Genomic DNA, 21087 nt, shown 5'->3' on the forward strand with positions numbered 1-21087 from the left:
AAAAGGAATGCTATTGAATTAGCTGTGAACGAGACAACTGTAAAAATCTACAGGGATTTTGCACTCATTTGCTTTGCAAATGTCTATAAATGATTACTCCCTTTAAAGTGGGCAATGTAGATAACATATAATAGACGTGTCCTAGGCAAGACAAGCCATACAAAAACTAAAGAGCACACCTCTACTCAAAGAAAGACCTTGAAAGTTTGGTGAATGAATGTATATTTATATGTTTTAAGTTAAAAACTAAAAATTTAAAAGCTACATTATCTTTTTGATGACTTCCAGGTTTAATCATTTTTTTTTCAAATAACTAATCAGTTATTGGCTCTGATGACAGACAGCGCCTATTACAGTTCATAGCTGAACTCAGTCTTTCAGGACACTGCTAGGGGATTGCCATCACAAGAAGAAGATGCCATCACAACAGTCTTAAGATTCCATATAATCAGTCTAAGTTTTCCAGGAACTATATACAGATATTAATAAATTCATTTACTGGTGTAGTCAGACCACACTGATATGAAGCAATAGAACAATTGGGATGTACAATATGTAGCAGAAGCCAAAGAGCTTAAGGATTAAATATAACATTAAGAGAAAGCAGAGACTATAGCAGACAAAGCTTTGAGAAGCTGAGTGTTCAAAATGATGCTCTCTGAAAGAGCAGAAGGAAGGTACTTCGTGAACCCTGACTAAGAACATTCCTAAAAGAGAGACAACCGATGAGAAAGCAAAAGCCATAACAGATGTTAGGCGCTTGGTTGCAAAAAGACTTGAAAAGCAGGGGATGAGGAACAAGCTTGCAAGAAGAGTCAGTGTAAAGTGTTAAGAAGCAGGACAATGTAGTTCACAGAAAGCTAGTCCAGTTCAGCAAAAATGATTCAGATTCTCTTATAATCCTATTAAGGGTTATTATTAACCTCTATAAAATGAAATGAGCAAACTTTAGGATCTTGTCTTAGGCTGGTTCTCTAGAAAAGCAAAACCAGTAAAGTGTGTGTGTGTATGTGTGTATGTATGTATTCACATCAAGGAAATGGCTCACACAGTTGTAGAGGCTGTAATGTCCCAAGTCTGTGGGTCAGGATACAGGCGTTTCCTGATTACATTGCTCAGGGCATGGAGAACTTAAGATTAGCAGGTCAGAGAGGAGGGCTCTTGTTCACAGGCTGCGAAGACTGATGAATCCCAAGACTGGCAAGCAAGACCACAGGTAAGCTGCTAACTCAAGTCCTGAGAACTGGAGGTCAGATGAACAGGAGCCAACTGCAGGATCAGAGTGAGCAAAAGCCCTCAAGTCTTGCCAGAATGTCCATTTATATTTGATGCAGGCCACACACCCAAGGAAACTCCCTTTCAACTGAGTGGCTACTCATAGCAGATACTATCATGGAGGTGATCACATTATATGAAATCTTATCATGGAGGCAATCATTAACATCATACGACTGCCAAACTACATCATAACTGCCAAACCAGAGAACCATGGCCCAGCCAAGTTGACTCATAACCTTAACCATCACAGATCCCAAACTCATACACTAATTGAAGCTATGTGAACTGAATGAACCATGTCTTAATGCCACTAAAACATTCTAGAAAAAACTTATATTTAAAAGATACACCATTTCAGAAGAGATCATAAAAGGATGGGAAATAGATATCCCCTATGTGTTTGGGATGTACCTAGCTGTTTAAATACTTCATACAGTACACACTGCCGTTAACAAATGGCATTTTACATGTGGCTCTTTTGCATTTTACAAATGTCTTTTACATATATTATTTCATTTACTATTCATAAAACTCTGTGAGATAGATACCAACCTTTCTATTTTACAGATGAGAAAACCAAAACTCGTAAGTGTTCAGTGATATGCCCAAGTTTACACAGCTAGAAAGTGGGTAGCAGAACAGAATCCTGGTTTAATTTGGATAAAAAGGAAAAAATCTCTATCAAGTCTAACAATTATTATCTTTTTATGTCTTTCCCCCTTTTTTCCTTCTTCCCCTCCTTCCCTTTATAGATCATAAATCATTGGAATATCCTGTTTTTGTTTTTTCACTTAACATTGTATCATATGCATTGATCATGACTGCTTAATCTTCATACAGTCCATTTAATGACTATATAATATTATGATATGTGAGTTACTTCATTCAAATGTGTGGGGGGTGCCACTCTATGGAACCAAAGGCAAACAAGAAAAAAAGTTACTTAACCGATCTCCTATTATCAGGCAACCAGGTTTTTGCTTGTTTTTTGTTTTCTGCTATCAAAGGTAGAACTAAGATGAAACATCTTCTCTCTATGGCATACGAGATGAAATGGCTGTCACTGAACAAACAGCAATCCCTTCCTTCAAAATACCCTCTCCCCTGTCCCTGGACAGTGCTCTGTTTTCCTAGTCTCTACTATATTTTATTTTTATTGTTATAAACATATATGTAACAAATCATTTGCCTCTTCACATGTACAATTCAGTAACACGAGCTATGGTTATCATGTTGTTCAATGGTTACCACTGTTTCCAATTTTCTCATCACCCTTAACAGAAGCTCAGTGTCCACTAAGCTGTGAGTCCCACTTTTCCCCTCCCTGCCACTCATCATGGACAGTGTTTTTGAATTACTGTCTGTTCGTTTAATTCTGCACACCTAACATATGTTTATTTAAATAACTGAGAGGAAAAATGAGTGTGGATGAAAATATATTTATGTTTTACTTCCCCCCCCAAAATTTTTTTTTTCTCGTATTACTTGCAAAGATAATTACTTTACATGTGTACATGAAACTAATATACCCTATAGGAGAGTCATGAAAGCTACTGTAGAAGCATGGATAAAATCTACTGAGATTGAACAAGAAAGTAAAATATTCCATGTTTCATTTTATTTGGCTTTCAAAGGACCATTTGGTCCTTTGCTTTCTTTAAAATGCAACTGAGCTACAGCTACATGGCACAAAGTAAAAAGGTGATCTGGAAGTTGAATAATTTATCTGGAAAACCATCAGCTCTCCCTTTCAATTCATACAATGATGACATAGCCTAAATCGAATTTTAAGCAAATGTAAATACAGTTACTCTCTAGGACAAATTCTGGAAGAACACCTCAGGAATTCCAAGTAGAAGCCACTGTAGATCCCGAGAGGTGTATACGTTGCTTTTAATTTAAGGCAGTGTCAAAATACTTCTCTCCAAGGGCTGAGAAAGGTGGATTATGTAATTTAACAAGATGATGCCATATGAAAACCTAAGCTGAAAGCTCTCTAAATTTTAAACAATACCCAGCAAATGTTCTCATAATTTTGGATCCTTTACTCAACTTATGGCATCTATGGGCTGGAAAGCACATTAGAGGCCATCTATTCAGTCATCATACATCCTAATTCCACTGATAAAGCAGGCAGGGAAAGAGCACGGGAGCATCTGAGACAACATCGCGCCAGAACATTTGGTTATTTCTCACCTCACTCACAGGGTGTTTAGCTCAAGACTGTGGCGGTCCATGCCCGAGAGGAGACCTCTATCCCCAACACGGTGCCACTGTGACTTACCTTCAGGGGCCCGGGAGCGGCACTGACCAGTCATGGGGCTATACTCCTGGTTTTCATCTGCGCAAACACACAGAAAGGACCCCTCCACGTTTTCACAGAAGGCTTCGCCACACACGCCACTGAGCAGTTCACATTCGTTCACATCTGGAAAACACAGCATGGGTCAATTTAGGTGTGTGCCTCATTCCTGATAGCTCTTTATTTTACCAGCTGTGCCAAGGCTGGTCATGTCTGCTGAAATGAGGAGATCTCCAGTGAGCAATCAAGCCCCTTCTCCTCTTTTAGGGACGGGGTTGCTATTATTTGGTTTGCATGATAGAACCACAAAAATGCAAAGCAAAGGTTCAAAACTCTCATTCTAGTTTTAAGGCACACCATGGAATTGTACTGCAAGCATCATTTGTACCCTTTGACCCTCTGTTTCGTCATCTCTGACTTTCTGAAATAATGAAGTCTTAAATGACCAAATATTCTACTCTCAGTTCCGAATTCAAAGAAAATTAGAAATACTGTTAATTCAGAAACCATAGAATTCTTTACATTCATTTAAAAATATTAAAAAAAATCTATTTAAATGTCTGAAAACATAGTTCTCTAGCAGCCAAAATGTCCATAACTTAACAGTCGGAATTCAGGTTGTCTACCCCTTTGAGAAATGAAGGAAAGAACCCCATAAATATTAGTTATGGTATATCAACCATACACATGAAATAAATTGGTGTAATAACTTATCACTGATTTCACTGTAAGATTTAAAATTCTGTTGACATTTCTCATTTATTTGGCTAAATGATTTTCTTCTATACTTAAATACAACATAATTAAAATACAAGCGAGGAATCTCACTGATAAGTATGTTTTATTCAAAACTGTACAAGTACAGTGCACTAAAGAAAGGTGGATATTATGCTTGACCTTGACAAGTATTTTTACCTTTCTCTACCTAAGAAATATTAATGAGTACCCAGTTCAGCAAGTCAGTGCCTGACTTGACATCCAAAATATTCATGCATTTTATGCATTAAAAATGTATAAGCATCAGCTTTCATAAGCACACTTTGAGATGGTTCATACAAAGTTAAGAATTTGAGCAATTATTCAAATCACTCAGTAAAGAAAAAAAAATCCTATTTTCACCTCCTATACCTAGCCAACTGGACAAAAAAAATTATGCATCTTGACTTATTTAGACAAAATACCTCAGTTTTCCATTTCACTTTGTGTATAAACAGACTTAAACTCAATGAGCTGGGTTTAGCTTAAGAAATGACATTACGACATAAAGTAAAGCAGAGACTTGGTGCATTTAATCAGCCTAGACAGTCATAATTTAGTCTAGAAAAATGTACTTTAGAAATTTGCCAGTTCACATTTATCAATTTTTAGGTAAATGTCAAATGGAAATGTCTACTCTCTAACTTGTGTTATTTAATTACATAGCTATTGAGACCTCTCCCACCAGACTGCACTCATCTAATCAAGAAATATCTTCCAGTTTACTTTTATGAGCCAGGCCCTGAGGAGAAGGCCCAGTGCCTGCCTTCACAGAGCTTATAGTCAAGTCAGGGAAATGATTAGATCATTTTACAAGCTAGGTAGGTGCTACAAAAGAAACCTACGGAGCACAGCAGTAGACCTCAAGTGCAGTCATGGGTTAGGGAAGTGACATTTGAGTCAAGATCTGAAGGATAAGTGGAGATAATGAGAAATGAAGGAGGTGGTAGCAATAGCTTAAGAGCATGCAGGCTTCAGGTAGAGGAGACATGTGGCCTAAGGCTGGTCTCATGGATACTCATCTTTGAGACTCTACATAGTACCCAGCATAGTGAGGTGCTCTGTTAATATTTTTGAAAAATGAATAAATAGGCAAATAAGATGGAATTCGTTGATTGACCAAATGATAACAAATATTCCTTACCTGAGGTTGGAGTTTCATGTGCTGAACTGAAATGTTAACATGGGTTTGGGGGTGCTCATCTGGCTGCTTAGAGATGAATGTTAACCAGCGGCACAGGAGCTATGTGGAGTCAGTGGTTCAATACCTGGTATTTAAACAGTTAATACTCGAAACAAAATTAACTGAGTGCTTACAACAGGTCAAGCATTGTGCCAGACCCAGGGGAGAGAAAAAAGCAAAATTCTCAGTCATGTGGAGCTTCTAGTCTTGGAGAAGGGGGTGACGTGTGGTACACACATAATTAAATTATCCCCCCAAAAGGTTGTTAAACCATTATAATTGATGTTTGCTTAAAGTGTTATGGAAGCTGGAGGAGGGGTCACAGATCAGCTTGAGAGTGAATGATAGAGCAAGGGTAGCATCTGGGAGGAGATGACACCTAATATCAGTCTTCAAGAATGAATGGGATGAGTCCAGGTACAGGGAAGGGGAGGTTGGGAGTATATTCCCAGCAGAAGGAGCAGAAACAAACATCAGCTGAATAATTGAACAGTTACACGAGCAACCAAAATTACCATCATGTTGCTGGAATATAAAAGGTAAGAAAGGAGGTAGTGAGGCTGGGAAGAAAAGAAAAGACCAGGCCCTAGTAGTCAAAATACTAAGTGAATGTCAAATGAATTTTATTATCTGTATTGGGTGGAAGGGAGACCAAAGTGGAAGTCAAAAATAGAGACTAGGATAGCCATCACTGTCTTATGAAATAGCTATGTCTTCTTGTGACTAATTCTTCATTTGTAAAGAAGGGGATGTTGCGGATGATTTCCGTGCTCTCTAAACACCCTGATGTATATACCTTCCTGTCCACACACAGTACTTGGCATCAAAATAACCAATGTGTTTGTGTCTCTCGCTCAAGCACAGGCATCTCCTCTTTGTCCTCGTCCCAGCATGAAGCCCAGTGTCTGGGATGCTCATAGCATACAGTGGGCACTCAGTAGTAGCTGCTGAGCTGCAGTGAAATCTATTGTCTTCCCACTTTGGAATCCAGTCTTTCTATAACTCAGCTGTTACTAAACAAAGGAAAAAATAGATTCCATAGCTCAAAAACTAAAATGACTAAGAGGAAAACATGTTTTCTATTGAACTCTTTGATTTGACTCTTTCTTTAGTAATCCAAAAAAAGAAAAAGGCACCATTTTCTTAAAGATTTGAGAATTAGCAATTTTTAGTAATGCCTGAAATGCACCACCTAGTGACCATTACGTGTCAGCAATCTGGAGCTGGAAAGAGAAAGCACTGGTGCAATCCCTTCACTTTTTAAAGGAATATCCATCCCCTTAGCTTTTTCAGGACTCTGAGAAATGAAGGTCAGAGGGGTTATGACTCGCCCATAAATGACCCATACACAACGCCATTTCTTCAGTCTTACTCTGCACTGCAAACGACTTTTCTGTGTTTGTGTTGTTGTACACCAGCATGTTTTAAAACAGAAATATACTCTAATAATGGGGAGATGATATCAATTCACAACAAGGATAATTTAAGTAAGTACCTGGGTTTGTATCTTCGACTGGGTTTTCAAAAATATATGTTTTTGACTGGCAGATGCTTATGTTCAAAACCACATTAAAGCTTCGTAAATAATTTTTGTGATTGGGAGTTAGTTAAATTTCATAATTAATCTCATAAGAGCAATTATTATTTGAGTGGTATCATTAAACCTCTGAATAGATTCTGTTTTCCAGTTTAATCTGGATGAAAATGAACTAATCTTTTAATTGCTAATTCTCAAACTATAAAGTTACTGACTCCTCCTCATGTGGCATCTTTCACGTAGTGAAAATAGATATTTTCCTAATAAGAATAAGGTCTTGCCTTATTCTGTGAAGTTTTGAATTTAATAATCTTCTTTTTCTTCTTTTGCCCATTTAATTGTTCTAATTGCAAATGTGCTTCCTGATGAATTTGATTTGAAGAAATCACAGCTGATCAGAAACTAAAATATAAAATCTCTTCTTCTATATGAGAATGTGTTAGCCAGATTCTAGAACATCTGATGGTATTCAAGATTCCTTCCAGCCCCATCAATCCCAAGACAGACTGAAGAAATACAGTTGCACAATCCAAAGCATCATTTTATGGGTGTCATTCCTGGAAACTGAAGCTCTTGCCAACACTTTTCTTTAAATACACTGCCTAAGGAGGTGCATTTTGAAGACAGACAAGCTATACCACACACCAGACTCTGTTTCCCGTGCAGGAGGGACTACAGAGTTCCGCATACTTGGCTAAAAGTTTAAACAGATGTTCTTTTTGAAAAAAATTCTTAAAGTTATACTTCTATATTTCTTAACACACCCAGCCATTTCAGAAACCATACATAATTTTATACACCCCAATACTGTGTGACAAAATAAAATCCTGATGAAATTCTACACACATTATTTTGCTTATTATAATCTCTCCTGTTGTTCATCATTTTGATTTCTTATCAATTGGGAGATGTGACACATCTTGGGGAAAAAATTTAAACACTCACCCACACACCCTTGCCCATCCTGTGGGGCCTGAAAGCCCTGATAACAAAGGCAGCGGAAGGAGCCAGCCGTATTATCACAAAACCCGTGACTGTCACAAACAGTGTTGTTTACACATTCATTAATATCTGCAAAAAAGACATTTAACATCAGACACAAAACAAGCACAAGCTGACAAACACCAGATATTAATGATGGACAGAGGTACTCCACACACCTTGATTAGTATGAGATGATCATGTTTACACAGAAAGCACTTTAAAACATTTTACATATAAATAAAATATTTTGACGGAAATGTCTTAATAGCCAAAATGTTAGGATCTAGGAGAAAACATTTACTTTTCCTCAGGAAATGTTTATAAACTGAAACGACCACTATAATCACCACCATCGGTATTTCTGAAATGTTTTCAGCTCTTTATTTCCAAGGAGTGTATATTCCTACGATGAAAACAAGTGAAAAATGCTGTCACTGTTTTTGGTCATGGTAAACGCAAATAGTTCTATCTGTCGAGCTCTGGCTGAAAGAAGCTCTGGCCTCCCTGGATACTGGTTTATTCAAACCTGTAGATGCGATGGATTATTCAAACCTGTAGATGACCTTGATCAAGGCTAAAGAGCATTTGCTGGACGTCAAGGGAGTGACTCTGGTGAGTTCCACAGTGCAGCCAATGCCGGTTATTCACCAAAAAAGACTTCCTGTCACCAAGTGACATTTAAGGTCTTAAATGTCAGTGTTTCTCCAACTGATTAGCCAGTGGGCAACTTGTGAATTCATTTTGTTCTCTGTAAACATGATGATAAATACTGATCCTGTGCCTTTGTTTACACTGATAAAATGTTCTCGTAAAAAGTGATGTCTCAATTGTAAAGTTACACCCCAACTTTTAGATATTACTCTTCTTTACCCTTACGGTTAGAAATTTTCTTCTCCACGCTTTCATTTCCATTCTTTTAGTTTACTGCCACAATGCACACTTTCATCTGCCAGGTCCTTTGCTCTCTTTGATTCCAGACTTAACAGTTCCAAAACACATGTTTTTGGAGAAGCAAATAAGAAATGCAATTAAAGCATCAAATATATATGATAAAAACTTTGCTTTTGATCCAAGTGATAAAATGAAAAATTAAATGCACTTGACAATTTAGTTTAGGGGGAGTTGATAGTAGTATTAATGGGGCTTTTCCTTTAAAAATTTTAGAAAGCAAGTCCAAGAAATATTCTAGAAGGAAAATAATATACATACAATTATTTTCAGCATCTGTTTCACCTTCCATCTTAATTTTCCAACATTGACACTACCAAATATAAGTTCAGAGACTATCTCACTTTGGAATTGTAAAATATGAGTTATCCCATCAAAGTTTCCTTAATTTTCTCAAGTCAAAGTAAATTGATTCTCTTTTCCTTTCAAGCCTGGGCCCTTTCTCTCATTCCCATCAACTTCTTCTGCTATCTAGTCCCATCACTTAATTTCTTTCCAGCCTCTTCAATTATTTCTCCCCTAGCTCCTTCCCTGTCTGCCTTAAACAATATTCAAATCTCTTGAAAAAAGTTTTCGCATGACCACGATGCCACCCTAGTTAGTATGCTATTCCATTCCTTCTATCACTGCAAAATGTCTCAATGGTCTCGCTCATTGCCTTTATTTCCTAATACACCTACTCCTCCCTTATTGACTATCCCATTACCTGATATTTTGTACTTATGACAACAGTAAAATACTATCCAACTATTTTGCACATTAATGACATACGTCCGGCAGTAACAAATGCTGAGGTGAGAGGCAAGAGTAACACTCGCTGTGATGGTTAAGGTTATATATGTCAACTTGGCTGGACCATGATTCTCAGTGGTTTGGCAGTTATGAAATGATGAAACTGGCAGTTATGTAATGATGTAGTCATCCTCCATTTTGTGATCTAATGTGGTCATCCTCCATTTTTGTGTAACACCAATTTTCACATAATGACCTGGTCTTTGGAAACTAAACTTGTCGACCAGTGAGGAGTGGGTGTACCCCTCATCTGTAAAAGGAAAATAACAAAAACAATAATAATATTGATATGTTCTTCTTAGAATTACTGAGAAGATTAAACAAAACAACATGTTTAAAGAGCTCTGAACACTGCCTATAGGAAGCATTCAATATATGTCAATAATAATATTAAACACATTTATATATATTTATTATACACATGTCAACCCTGGGTGGTGCAAATTATTAAGTACTCGACTACTAGCCAAAAGGCTGACAGTTCAAACCCACCCAGAGGTATATCAGAATGCAGGCCTGGCAATCTGCTACTGAAAGGTCCCAGCTTTGAATACCCTATGGAGCAGCTCTACTCTGCATACATGGGATCATCATGAGTGACATGGGGTCAACTCAATGACAACTAACAACATTATATACATATAATTATTATTATTATAACCCCTCCACTTCCTTCTCCCCATTGCTTTTTTTTTTTTTTTTAAGTTGTGGTTTAGGTGAAAGTTTACAGAGCAAATCAGTTTTCCATTCGATAGTTTGTACATAATCCTCCTCATCTTTAATGACTTTGACTTCCTAACACTTTATCCAATGGAAACTCCTCCGAGAAAGGCCAACAATGATAGACCATCAGTAAGTCTAATGACCAACTGCCAGTCAGTCATCATCACCCTGGCTCTAAGGCTGGTTGTCACCCCCCCTTGAACTCTCCCGTCCCATGTTCCACATGTTTTCCTACCTTAACCACTCTGACTCACCCTCACCCTTTCACAGCCTGGAAGAGGGTGTCTTCCAAAGCCCAGGCCCTCCTGGGATCTGCTGCGGTCCCAGTACTCTATCTCCACCCTCCTCAGACTTTCTCAACTTCAGTTACTTCAGCCCTCAGATGAATCCCAAGTCTGCATCTGAAGCCAGGATCCTTTCCCAAGTATATGTCTTACTCTTAATCATTTCCAATTTGATCATTTGTCATAATTTCAAACTCATCAAGCCTAAAGCTGTCTTCCTACTAATCTCCCCACTTCCTGACCTGAGTGAGGAATTCCGCTCACCTCCATTCTTCCTTTTTATCCCTCTGTATCTTATTTCCCAACGCTTGAACTGAAAAGTCAATTAACTTAGGGACTGATATTTAGTTCACATTTAAAAAAACGAACCTCCCTTGCAGCATCTAACGTAAAAAAGACACTCAGTAAATCTGTCTGATTTATTTTCAACGTCAGCAGAAGACTGGGATTATAATTTATTTACTGACACGAACATGTAAGGAAGAACCACATCATGTCACCAAATCACTTAACACAGGCCACTGCTCATTTTAGACTCCCTGAAAAGGGTGTCTGATAGAGAGATTGTGTTACTAACTGAATCACAAGATTTAAGGGCTGGAAGGAAACTTAGAAATGCAACTACCATTTAAATACTGATGACTTCTCAGTCTCTCTCAGGGCTTGACCTCTGTCCTTCACGATCATTTATCGAATGCCTGCTGGAACTGCTCACAATAAATGAACTTATTATCATGCCCTTTTCACCTCACCCCCATTTCTCCCATATCCCCTTCATCACTGACTCCAACTAGCCATCCAGGCCACCTTAGTGTCATCCTGGACCCTTCCCTCTCTCCTACTCCTCATATCAAAGTAGTCCTTGTCTTTCTCCTATCATGCTTCTTTTTCATCTTTCCTGGAGTACTGCAGCCACCTCTTTCTACTCCTAATTGGCTTCCTGATCTACAGTCTTGCCCCCCTCCCTCTGATCCAAACTGCTGCCAATGTGCTCCTTCCAAAATACGTATCTGTCGGTGCCATTCCTTTGCTTAGAATGTTCAGTATCTTTCCTGGGTAAGGATAATGACCTCTCTCCTTCACAGAGCACAGAGTACTCTTTGTTATCTGGCCCCTGGCCACATGTCTGGCCATGTTTCTCAGCACAACCTCCTCCCCACTTTACACTCCAGCCATATCAGTCTACTGGAGTTCTTTGAAAGCTCCACCATCTTTAATTTCTAATTGGCTTGGTTCATACTCCCCTCTACATTAGAAGTCCTTACCTATTGCTTTGATCAGAAACTCCTACTATCCCTTCAGGAGTTAGCCCAAGGAGTGGCTCCTCTGTGGAACCTTCTTTACTACTTCCAAAACCAAAAACCAAACCAAACCAAACCCAGTGCCATTGACTCGATTCTGACTCATAGAAGCACATTTAAAGGCCCTCTGCTCTTAGCTCCCATACCATTCTGTGCATTACTGTGTTTATCAGGGATACTTTACAGAGTAATCTTCAACTAAACCCCACCAATAGCTTATTTCTCTACTAAAATGGGAAGAAGGTTAGGAAAGGAAAGTAGCTACTAGAAATCTGGTGGCTTTTTGATCCAGATGCTTGAAGTAAAATCTCTTATTTTCCGTTTTATTAATTCTATGCAATTTTAGGAAACCATGGTGGCACAGTGGTTAAGAGTTACTGCTGCTAACCAAAAGGTCGGCAGTTCGAATCCACCAGGTGCTCCTTGGAAACTCTATGGGGCAGTTCTACTTTGTCCTACAGGGTCGCTATGAATTGGAATTGACTTGATGGCAATGGGTTTGGTCAACCGGTTTATGCAATTTTAATTAATTCTATCTAGAGTAGATAACGATTTCTTGTTACTGTCACAGGAACTGAATATTTGGCCTGAAGGTGCACAATCTCCAGGCTGATTATAGGTTGCTGGGTGCCTTGTAGTCTCAGACTTACTATAACAGTGATTAACACTGAAAGTTTAGATGGCCAACTTTTTGAATTTGAATGAATAGGAAAAAATAAGATGGAATGACTGCTGGAGATTAGCTCTTCAATAGGGAATATTTTAGAAAGGGTAACAGACCACAGCCCAGTGAAGGCGGAGGGGTGTTGGAACTGAAGTGACTCATTCTTAAAAGAATCAACACTGTCAGTAACTGACAGGCCCACAGTTTGAGTGTCTTAACTACAGAGAAAGGAGGCCTGGCGGTACAATGGTTAAGCACTTGGCTGCTAACCAAAAGGCTGGTGGTTCAAACCCACCCAGCTGCTCCCATAAAGATTATAGTCTAGGAAACCCTACAGAAAGTTTTACCTTGTCACATGGGGTTGCTATGAGTTGAAATTAACTTCACAACACCTAACAACACCAAAAACAATAACAACTATAGACATATTTGGCAGATCAATTTTCCTTGTCCTTCTGCTTTTTCCTTAATACATTTCTCAATGGACCAAAAGTTTTTCAAACCCTATTGCTTATTATCAGGGAGTCCTCAAATAAGAATAGAACTCCAACTATGTGCCCCAACTCTCAAATAAAGGTACAAGACCAGACAGTGGGTATAATTTTTCCACTTTGGGAAACTGAACTATGAAATAAGGAAACAGTATTGAAAGGAGGCATGATTTTCTAAAAGGGGTTGGGGTAAAAAAAAAAAAAAAAAGCTTGTTTACTGACCAAGAAATTAAAGCTGTGTTCCAAGTCCTCAGAAATGAAATTCGTAACATAGAAACCTCAATGGTTCCATTAGATTTTCTGTATTACACACAGAAAAGTCTATGTGTATGGTAAGAAACGGGTATTTGGGTATATTTTGTTAGCACAATTTTGGATTTCTTTTTCTCAGATGCATTCTTCAGTTTGTTTTGTTCTGAGTTAAGAAAAAAATTCTTCTCTTTCTCACCTTTTTAACATCACTTACCTTTGTTTTGTCGATTTTCTTCTTTCTCATTCTGAGCAAGACATATCTACTATGAGAGGAAGAAGCTCTCTAATGAGCTTTCCTTCTGCTGCCAGGTCACTCAGGAGAGGCAGATGATAGGAATGGGAGTATCATTTTTAGCAACAAATCATTCACAGGAAAATCTCCATAGTGACTGCATGGTTGGGAAGAAAAGGCCTTCCTGTCATCGGAACATTACCAGATGAATCATATGGTTCATCTAGAAGTATTTAGTACTAGACTTGAGCGTTATCTAGTTCAATTCCTTCATTTTAAGAACCAGAAAACTGAGGCATTGAGAGGGGAAGGAACTTGCCTCAGGGTACCCAATTAGTTAAAGGTAGAGCTGGCAATGGACTGGCGCCTAGCTGGGAACAAACTTCTGAATTTAAATTTCGCCTCCACCATGGTGATGGTTACAAAAGGTAGTCCTGAAATGGCGAAGAGAACTAACCAAATTTTGAGCCCAACAAGCATACGGGAATTTGTCCACTATCAAGATGGAAGTCACAACACACAGTCTGTTACTCCTTGATCCATTACTTTCTAATTTTCAGTTTAATCAAACACTCTTTGAACCTTGACATCTTTGTCCTTAAAACAAGAACTATCATTATACTAGAAATCTAATTATCACAGGTACTGCAAGTCCCAAAGAGAATGCTTTTCCAGGAACTCTTGGAAGAAAAGTCTATCCGGCATTAAGGAAGTACAAGCCTTGGGAATTGCCTGGCCTGTGTCTAGCATCAGCGATCCTGGATCTCTCCACAAAGAGGAAATGCTCTACTACTTTAGTCCAAGGCTTCCTGACAAACTGGAATTGGTTAAACATTTGGTGCCAGAATCATAGGAAAACAGATCCAAAGAGAAGGGGCTTACAGTGGAAGGCATGTAAGTTCCTGCTTCAGGGGAAATGCAGTTCCCGTACTCCTCACTGAAAGGAAGAGAAGCTGACCAGGAGACAGTAAATTCCAGGCAAGAAGTGGAATTGAAAGATGTTAAACCAGCTGAATAGCTGCCCAAAGGAATAATGGCACAGCTGCTGGCCCAAAAGAGATTAAGGTCTCTCTCACAAGAGGGAAGCCAGGGTTAAAATGGAGATGAGCACAGAGCCTAAAGAATCTAATTTAGCCAATAGGAAATTAAAAACTGGATTTGAAGATGGTCCAGACAATACAATAGGATATGGAAAGAGTCTTTCAAAAAAGTCCACTGAGGTCTGGCAACACCAGCAAGGCAGGAGAATAGGGGCCTTACGTGTTATAAAAATCAACTTTTGTTCTGGAAAATGCGGATAAGCCAGAAAACAGCAAAAGGCAAGGTCCTTCTGCAGAGTCTGATTGTCATGCTTTTGTCTGGCAGAGAAGGGAAGGAAAAAATGTGGGGGAACTTTGACAAGACTGTTTTGAAAGCTAGCAGTATAGGAAAAGCAATAAAAAATAAAGAGGGTAGCAAACTACCTCTCATCCAAACTTTCTAGCATATAAATTCCAGAAAATAAGGCTGGCCAATGAAAGATCATTTTTACCAGCCTTGAAACTTACTGCTGTAAAGATACTTATTTAGATTATTTTTTAAAAAACTACTGTGTAAGCAGCTGTAAGTGCCAGAGAAACTAAACCAAAACCTTGCTCTGATTTTAATCAACCATTATGTGGACAGCATATATTCACCATAGTTTTAAAATATGTCCTATAAAAGACCATCTCTAAAATCACAAACGTCATCCCAGTCCTCTGATCTACAAATGTGGGAGTCATTCTTGATTCCCTACCCACATCCGTCAGCACATCCTTTTGATTTTATCTCTTGGTTATAGGTCTCTCCTCCTCTCCAACCTTATTCAGAGCCTTTGGATTTGAATGAATAGGAAACCTCCCATATTGCCAATATGGCCTCCTAACTTGGATTTGTGCTTTCTATCATTCATTACCATCCTAAATCCATCCTCCATAATGACAGAATGATTCACCTATTGAAATAGTCCAATCAAGTTAATTCTCTGCTTAAACCTCTTCAGTTTTTCTCCATGGATAGTAGCATAAAGGCCCTTCCTACATGCTCTTTGGAGCTCATCTATACTTGACTTCTCAAGAAATCTGCCTTCTAACTGGCTCCTCCACCCTTGCATCTTATAGTTCCCCTTCTTTCCCCCTCTAATGGATCAGTCCGTCAGGACCAAACATCTTCTGCTGTCTCCATCATAAAAATAAAAAAAACAGCTTCTTTGCTCCGCAGCCAAAACCGTATTTCTTACCTTCCTTTAACAGGCAAGGTCTTCAAGTTGTCTATGCACCTTGCCTCCACTTCCTGACTTCTCATTAATTCTTAAAGTCAATCTTGGGTGGCTTCTGTATATAGGACTCCAGTGAAACTACTCTTGATCAGGCCATCATTTTGTAAAATCCAAAGGATCCTTCTCGATTGCTGTCTTAATAGACCTTTCAGTGGTATTCAGTGCAGTTAACCACTCTCTTCTTTTCGAAGCACCCCTTTCCTTGGATTCTGTGGTCCTATATGCTCTTGGGGTTCCTCTTACTCTTTTGCCCCCTGTCTCTCCAGCCCCATCCCTCACCAGGTCTACTTCTCACTAAGTGTCAGCTATGGCCTTTTTCACTTCCCTGAGTACACCAAGTATTTCCCTGCTTCAGAGCCTTTGCTCTTGCTACAACTCCTCCTAGAAATGCTCCACCCCACTTGCCACCCCCAACCTACTCTTCATCCTTTACTCCCAGCTCATTGTCATTTCCTTAGAGAGATCTTCCACTCAAAATGAGGCTTTCCCTCTGGCTTCCTCTTAATGATGCTGTTCTTTCCTTCACAGCAGCTGTAATGAGCCATGGTCATATGCTTGCTAAAACGTTTATTTCTTCACAGTTTGCTCCTGCAAGTGCAGTTCTATGAAGGCAGAGACCATGTCTATTCACCCATCACTGTGTGTCCATCACCTCGGATCAAGTCTTATACATGAAAGGTATACAGTGAATACTTGTTCAATGTAAGCAAGCAAGCATTCCACAACGTGGCCTTTGTCTGCCTCTTCAGTAGGTATATACATATATCTCGTATCTCCCTTTTTCTCTCATATGTTCATCTGAAACTAATTTACGTACAGTGTTCCTAACCCTATGCAATATTTTGTGTTTCTGAATCTTTGCTTGTGGCATTTATTCTGCTAGGAATGCACTCTCCTCCTACAGCTCCCAGGCCACATTTTTGACCTAGATAACTTCCATTTACCCTCCAAAGTTCAACTGGAGCCTTCTGGAGGCCTTTTCTGATCCAAACTTATGCTGAATAATGTGTCTACTCACACAGCCTCTTCCTGTTCCTCATTAAACAATTACGAAGACCCTGAATAATATGGCATATCACAGTATCACCAAAACCTAAGGCTGAACATTCATGGTCATAACGTGGGAGAATGAACCTCCAAAGGCAATAGGGCTGGGCTAGAAAAACAACTGGTGGCCTACCCATTTTCCACCTCATCCAACAGCAAGAGTCAAATTAAAGCTGCATTGAAGGCAGTAAAAAAGTAAAATTTACAACACAGGAACTGTATTTGAAATTATCAAAGGCAAACTTGAAAAGTTCTTCTAGACTGTAGATGAAAAGGACAAAATGATGGACAAGAAAATGATAAATATGGAAGCCACAGAACCTTGACTTAAAGAGTATTCCTGTAGAACACATACAGAAGCTGTAACAGAAGCAAAAATCAAACAAATATGGAAAAATTTAAAGAGTCTTTTTAAAAAATTTTTATTTTTTAAAGGATTGCATATTCAGATTGAAAAGGCTCACTGTGTACTTTGTAAAATTAAAGACCCCATACCCAGACATATCCTAGACAATTATAAAGCTACAAAAAAATTTACAATTATATAGCTAGAAGAAATTATTGACATTAAAAAAACAGGCTGTTCTCAATTTCACTGGATAATTCTGTGGGAAAAAAACTCATAACCCAAGAAAGTTCAAAAAAAAAAAAAATCTGACATTCATGTGGGAAGACATCAGAATGATTTTCTCAGAAACAAAACTTCTCAGATATTATATCATTTATGGGCTCTTATAAAAATTACTATTAGTTACATTTGATTCTCATGAAAATAGAACCAAAATTAAAAACTCAAGTTTAAGAAAGTCTTGCTATAAAAGTATTAGAAATAAATATTTAAACTAGCTAACTGTGGGAGTTTAAAAAAAATTATTAAAGCTATAGTAATAATCTATTCAAAAGAGTCTTGAAAGATCAGAAAATATAACATATAAATTTGACATATATGTAACATAACATACATATTCTATATAATTACTGAAATATAAAACACATGAACATATACTGGTACCATATACAAAAAGTATTTAAGAACTGGTTAAATTTAAGAAAAAAATAGTGAAAAATATTCCTTGAATTATAGAGAAAGGAATCGAAAGGTATTTGACTCTGAGATGATACAAAAAAAAAAGGGATGAAGAGATGATAGTATATCAAATTTCAATCTATAATGAAAGCATCACTAACCTAAGGGAGAAACATGTTCTTTCAGAAATATTGTTAGGAAAATCAAACATTTGGAAAAGCATCTAGCTAAATCTTTACTATGTATCATATACCACACATTTCATAAAACATAATTTTTGATTTTCCTCACTGGATTCAGAATATTACTCTTATACGACATTCAATTTTATATCCCAGATGTATGAAATATTTTATATTTTATATATAAAAATAACAACAAAGATAAACTACTGTAAGAAATATATACACAATTGATCACAACAGAATGAGGAAAATCTTAAAGAATAAGAGCCATGAAAGAAATAAAAGCATTATATAATTAAAAGCAATTAAAGATGAGGAAGTATTTGTTAAATACATATAAATTATTATGCTTAATATATATAAATCAATTAGAAAAACACTAAAACCCCATCTTAAATAGGCAAAAATTCATAAAAGAGAGTATATGAAAACGTAAGAAGTTAACCTTGTTAACAATAAATGCAAATTAAAATGAGATATTACTTTCTCCTTATCAAAGAAAGAAAGAGAAAAATATGAACACGTGTTTCTGGAGAGAATGCTAGGAGCTGGGAAGACTTATTCTGTGCTGGTGGAAGCAGGAACTGGCAGAACCTCTGGAAAACAAGACACTAACATCCTTTGATCTACTAGTTACACTTCTTAGGACCTAGACTAGGGACATCATCAATTAAAATAAATGCTTACATCTAAGTCTGTTCATAGAGTATTGAACAGAAACAACAAAAGATGTTTCATATATAAAAGCTGGGGGGTGGGGTGGATGCAGAGGTACTATTAAAAAAAAACCTGAAAAAAAGAATAAAAAACGGAACAAAGAAAATATGGGACAAATAGAAAATAATAACAGATTTGTACCAGCATGAGTTACAGACTGTCTCTTTATCCCTCATTCACTCACCAAATATTTATTGTGCCCTGACTAATATTCCACATAGTATAGAGCAGTGAATTAAATGGTCAGATCCCTGCCTCATCAGCCTTAAGAGTCTGACAGTAAACAAAAAACAAGGTAAACACAGAATAAGGTCCTAAAGAAAAAACCTAAAACAAAGAAGGGGAAGGGGAAGTGTGAAGAGGTGACGGTGTTCACTGAGGAAGTGACATTTGAATAACAGCCTGAGTCCAATCCGTTGAAGGCCTTAACAGCAAAACTGCGGTTACCGAAGGAAGGATTCTGACTTGAGACTGTAACATGTAACACAGATATCCTGCAGGAGTTTCTAGCCTATAGATTTTGAACTTGCCAACCCCCATAATTGTACGAGCCACTTCCTTAAAATTAATCTCTTTCTGTAGATAGATATTTTATGTATTATGTACTATTTATTTATAATTTTACACATATAAATATATTTGTGTGCATGTAAAAATACTCTGTCGGTTCTCTTTATTTGGAGAGCCCTAATGCACATTTTTATTAGTATCGTTTTAATAAAGCCATGAAATCAGGTGTCGAAGTATCCTCACTCTACTCACACCGGGACTCTGAGACAACCACTTAACATTCTATCGGTTAGACACCTAACAAGTTACTGATTCTGGAATCAATATATTTATCTTAACCAGTTGCTATCAACTTCGACTCATGGCAACTCCATGTGTGTCCGAGTAGAACTGTGCTCCATAGGGTTTTTATTTTTTTTTTTCAGTGTCCACCTAATTTAATTAGCTCACTCTTCATCAGCATCTCTCTCCCCCCCGCTGACCAGTCCTTTTCATGCCTGATGAGTTGTCTTCGGTGATGGTTCCTGTCCTGTGCCATGAGAAGTTCTGGGGAGCATTGTCTCTGGGATTCCTCTAGTCGCAGTCATACCATTAGGTATGGTCTTTTTATGAGCATTTGGGGTCTGTATCCCATTGGTCTCCTGCTCCCTCAGGAGTTGTCTGTTGTGCTCCCTAACAGGGCAGACATCGATTGTGGCCGGGCACCAACTAGTTCTTCTGGTCTCAGGATAATGTAAGTCTCTGGTTCATGTGGCCCTTTCTGTCTCTTGGGTTCTTAGTTGTCCTGTGACCTTGGTGTTCTTCCTTTGCCTTTGCTCCAGGTGGGTTGAGACCAACTGATGTATATTAGATGGCCGCTTGTTGGCATTTAGGACCCCAGGCGCCACAATTCAAAGTGGGATGCAGAATGTTTTCATAATAGAATTATTTTGCCCATTGACTTAGAAGTCCCCTCAAACCATGTTCCCCAGACCCCAGCCCCTGCTCCGCTGACCTCTGAAGCTTTCATTTTATCCCGGAAACCTCTTTGCTTTTAGTCCAGTCCAGTTAGGCTGACCTTCCTTGTATTGAGTGTTGTCTTTCCCTTCACCCAAAGCAGTTCTTATCTACTGATTGATCAATAAAAAACCCTCTTCCTCCCTCCCTCCCTCCCCCCTTTGTAACCACAAAAGTATGTGTTCTTCTCCGTTTTTTCTATTTCTCAAGATATTATAATAGTGGTCTTATACAATATTTGTCCTTTTGCCTCTGACTCATTTCGCTCAGCATAATGCCTTCCAGATTCCTCCATGTTATGAAATGTTTCACAGATTCGTCACTGTTCTTTATCGATGCGTAGTAGTCCATTGTGTGAATATACCACAATTTATTTACCCATTCATCCGTTGACAGATATCTTGGTTGCTTCCAGCTTTTTGCTATTGTAAACAGAGCTGCAATAAACATGGGTGTGCATATATCTGTTTGTGTGAAGGCTCTTGTATCTCTAGGATATATTCCGAGGAGTGGGATTTCTGGCTTGTATGGTAGTTCTATTTCTAACTGTTTAAGAAAACGACAGATGGATTTCCAGAG

At 38.1% G+C, this 21087-nt stretch overlaps 1 protein-coding gene across 9 annotated transcripts in view; it reads right to left on the reverse strand.

The window, feature by feature from the left end:
- The window catches only part of LTBP1 (latent transforming growth factor beta binding protein 1), a 737180-nt gene that overhangs the window by 71333 nt on the left and 644760 nt on the right, over positions 1-21087 (reverse strand). For 5 of the 9 annotated variants that reach the window (XM_064277220.1, XM_064277219.1, XM_064277223.1 and 2 more), the window contains 2 exons: positions 8002-8127; positions 3563-3706 (listed from right to left, as the gene is read on the reverse strand). In XM_064277220.1, the coding sequence (XP_064133290.1) occupies positions 3563-3706; positions 8002-8127 (270 nt within the window). The remainder of the gene's footprint in view (positions 1-3562; positions 3707-8001; positions 8128-21087) is intronic. The other 4 variants (XM_064277221.1, XM_064277224.1, XM_064277226.1 and 1 more) reach the window with 1 other exon arrangement.

Source organism: Loxodonta africana, chromosome 26, assembly GCF_030014295.1.
Source record: "Loxodonta africana isolate mLoxAfr1 chromosome 26, mLoxAfr1.hap2, whole genome shotgun sequence".
Taxonomy (NCBI): domain Eukaryota; kingdom Metazoa; phylum Chordata; class Mammalia; order Proboscidea; family Elephantidae; genus Loxodonta; species Loxodonta africana.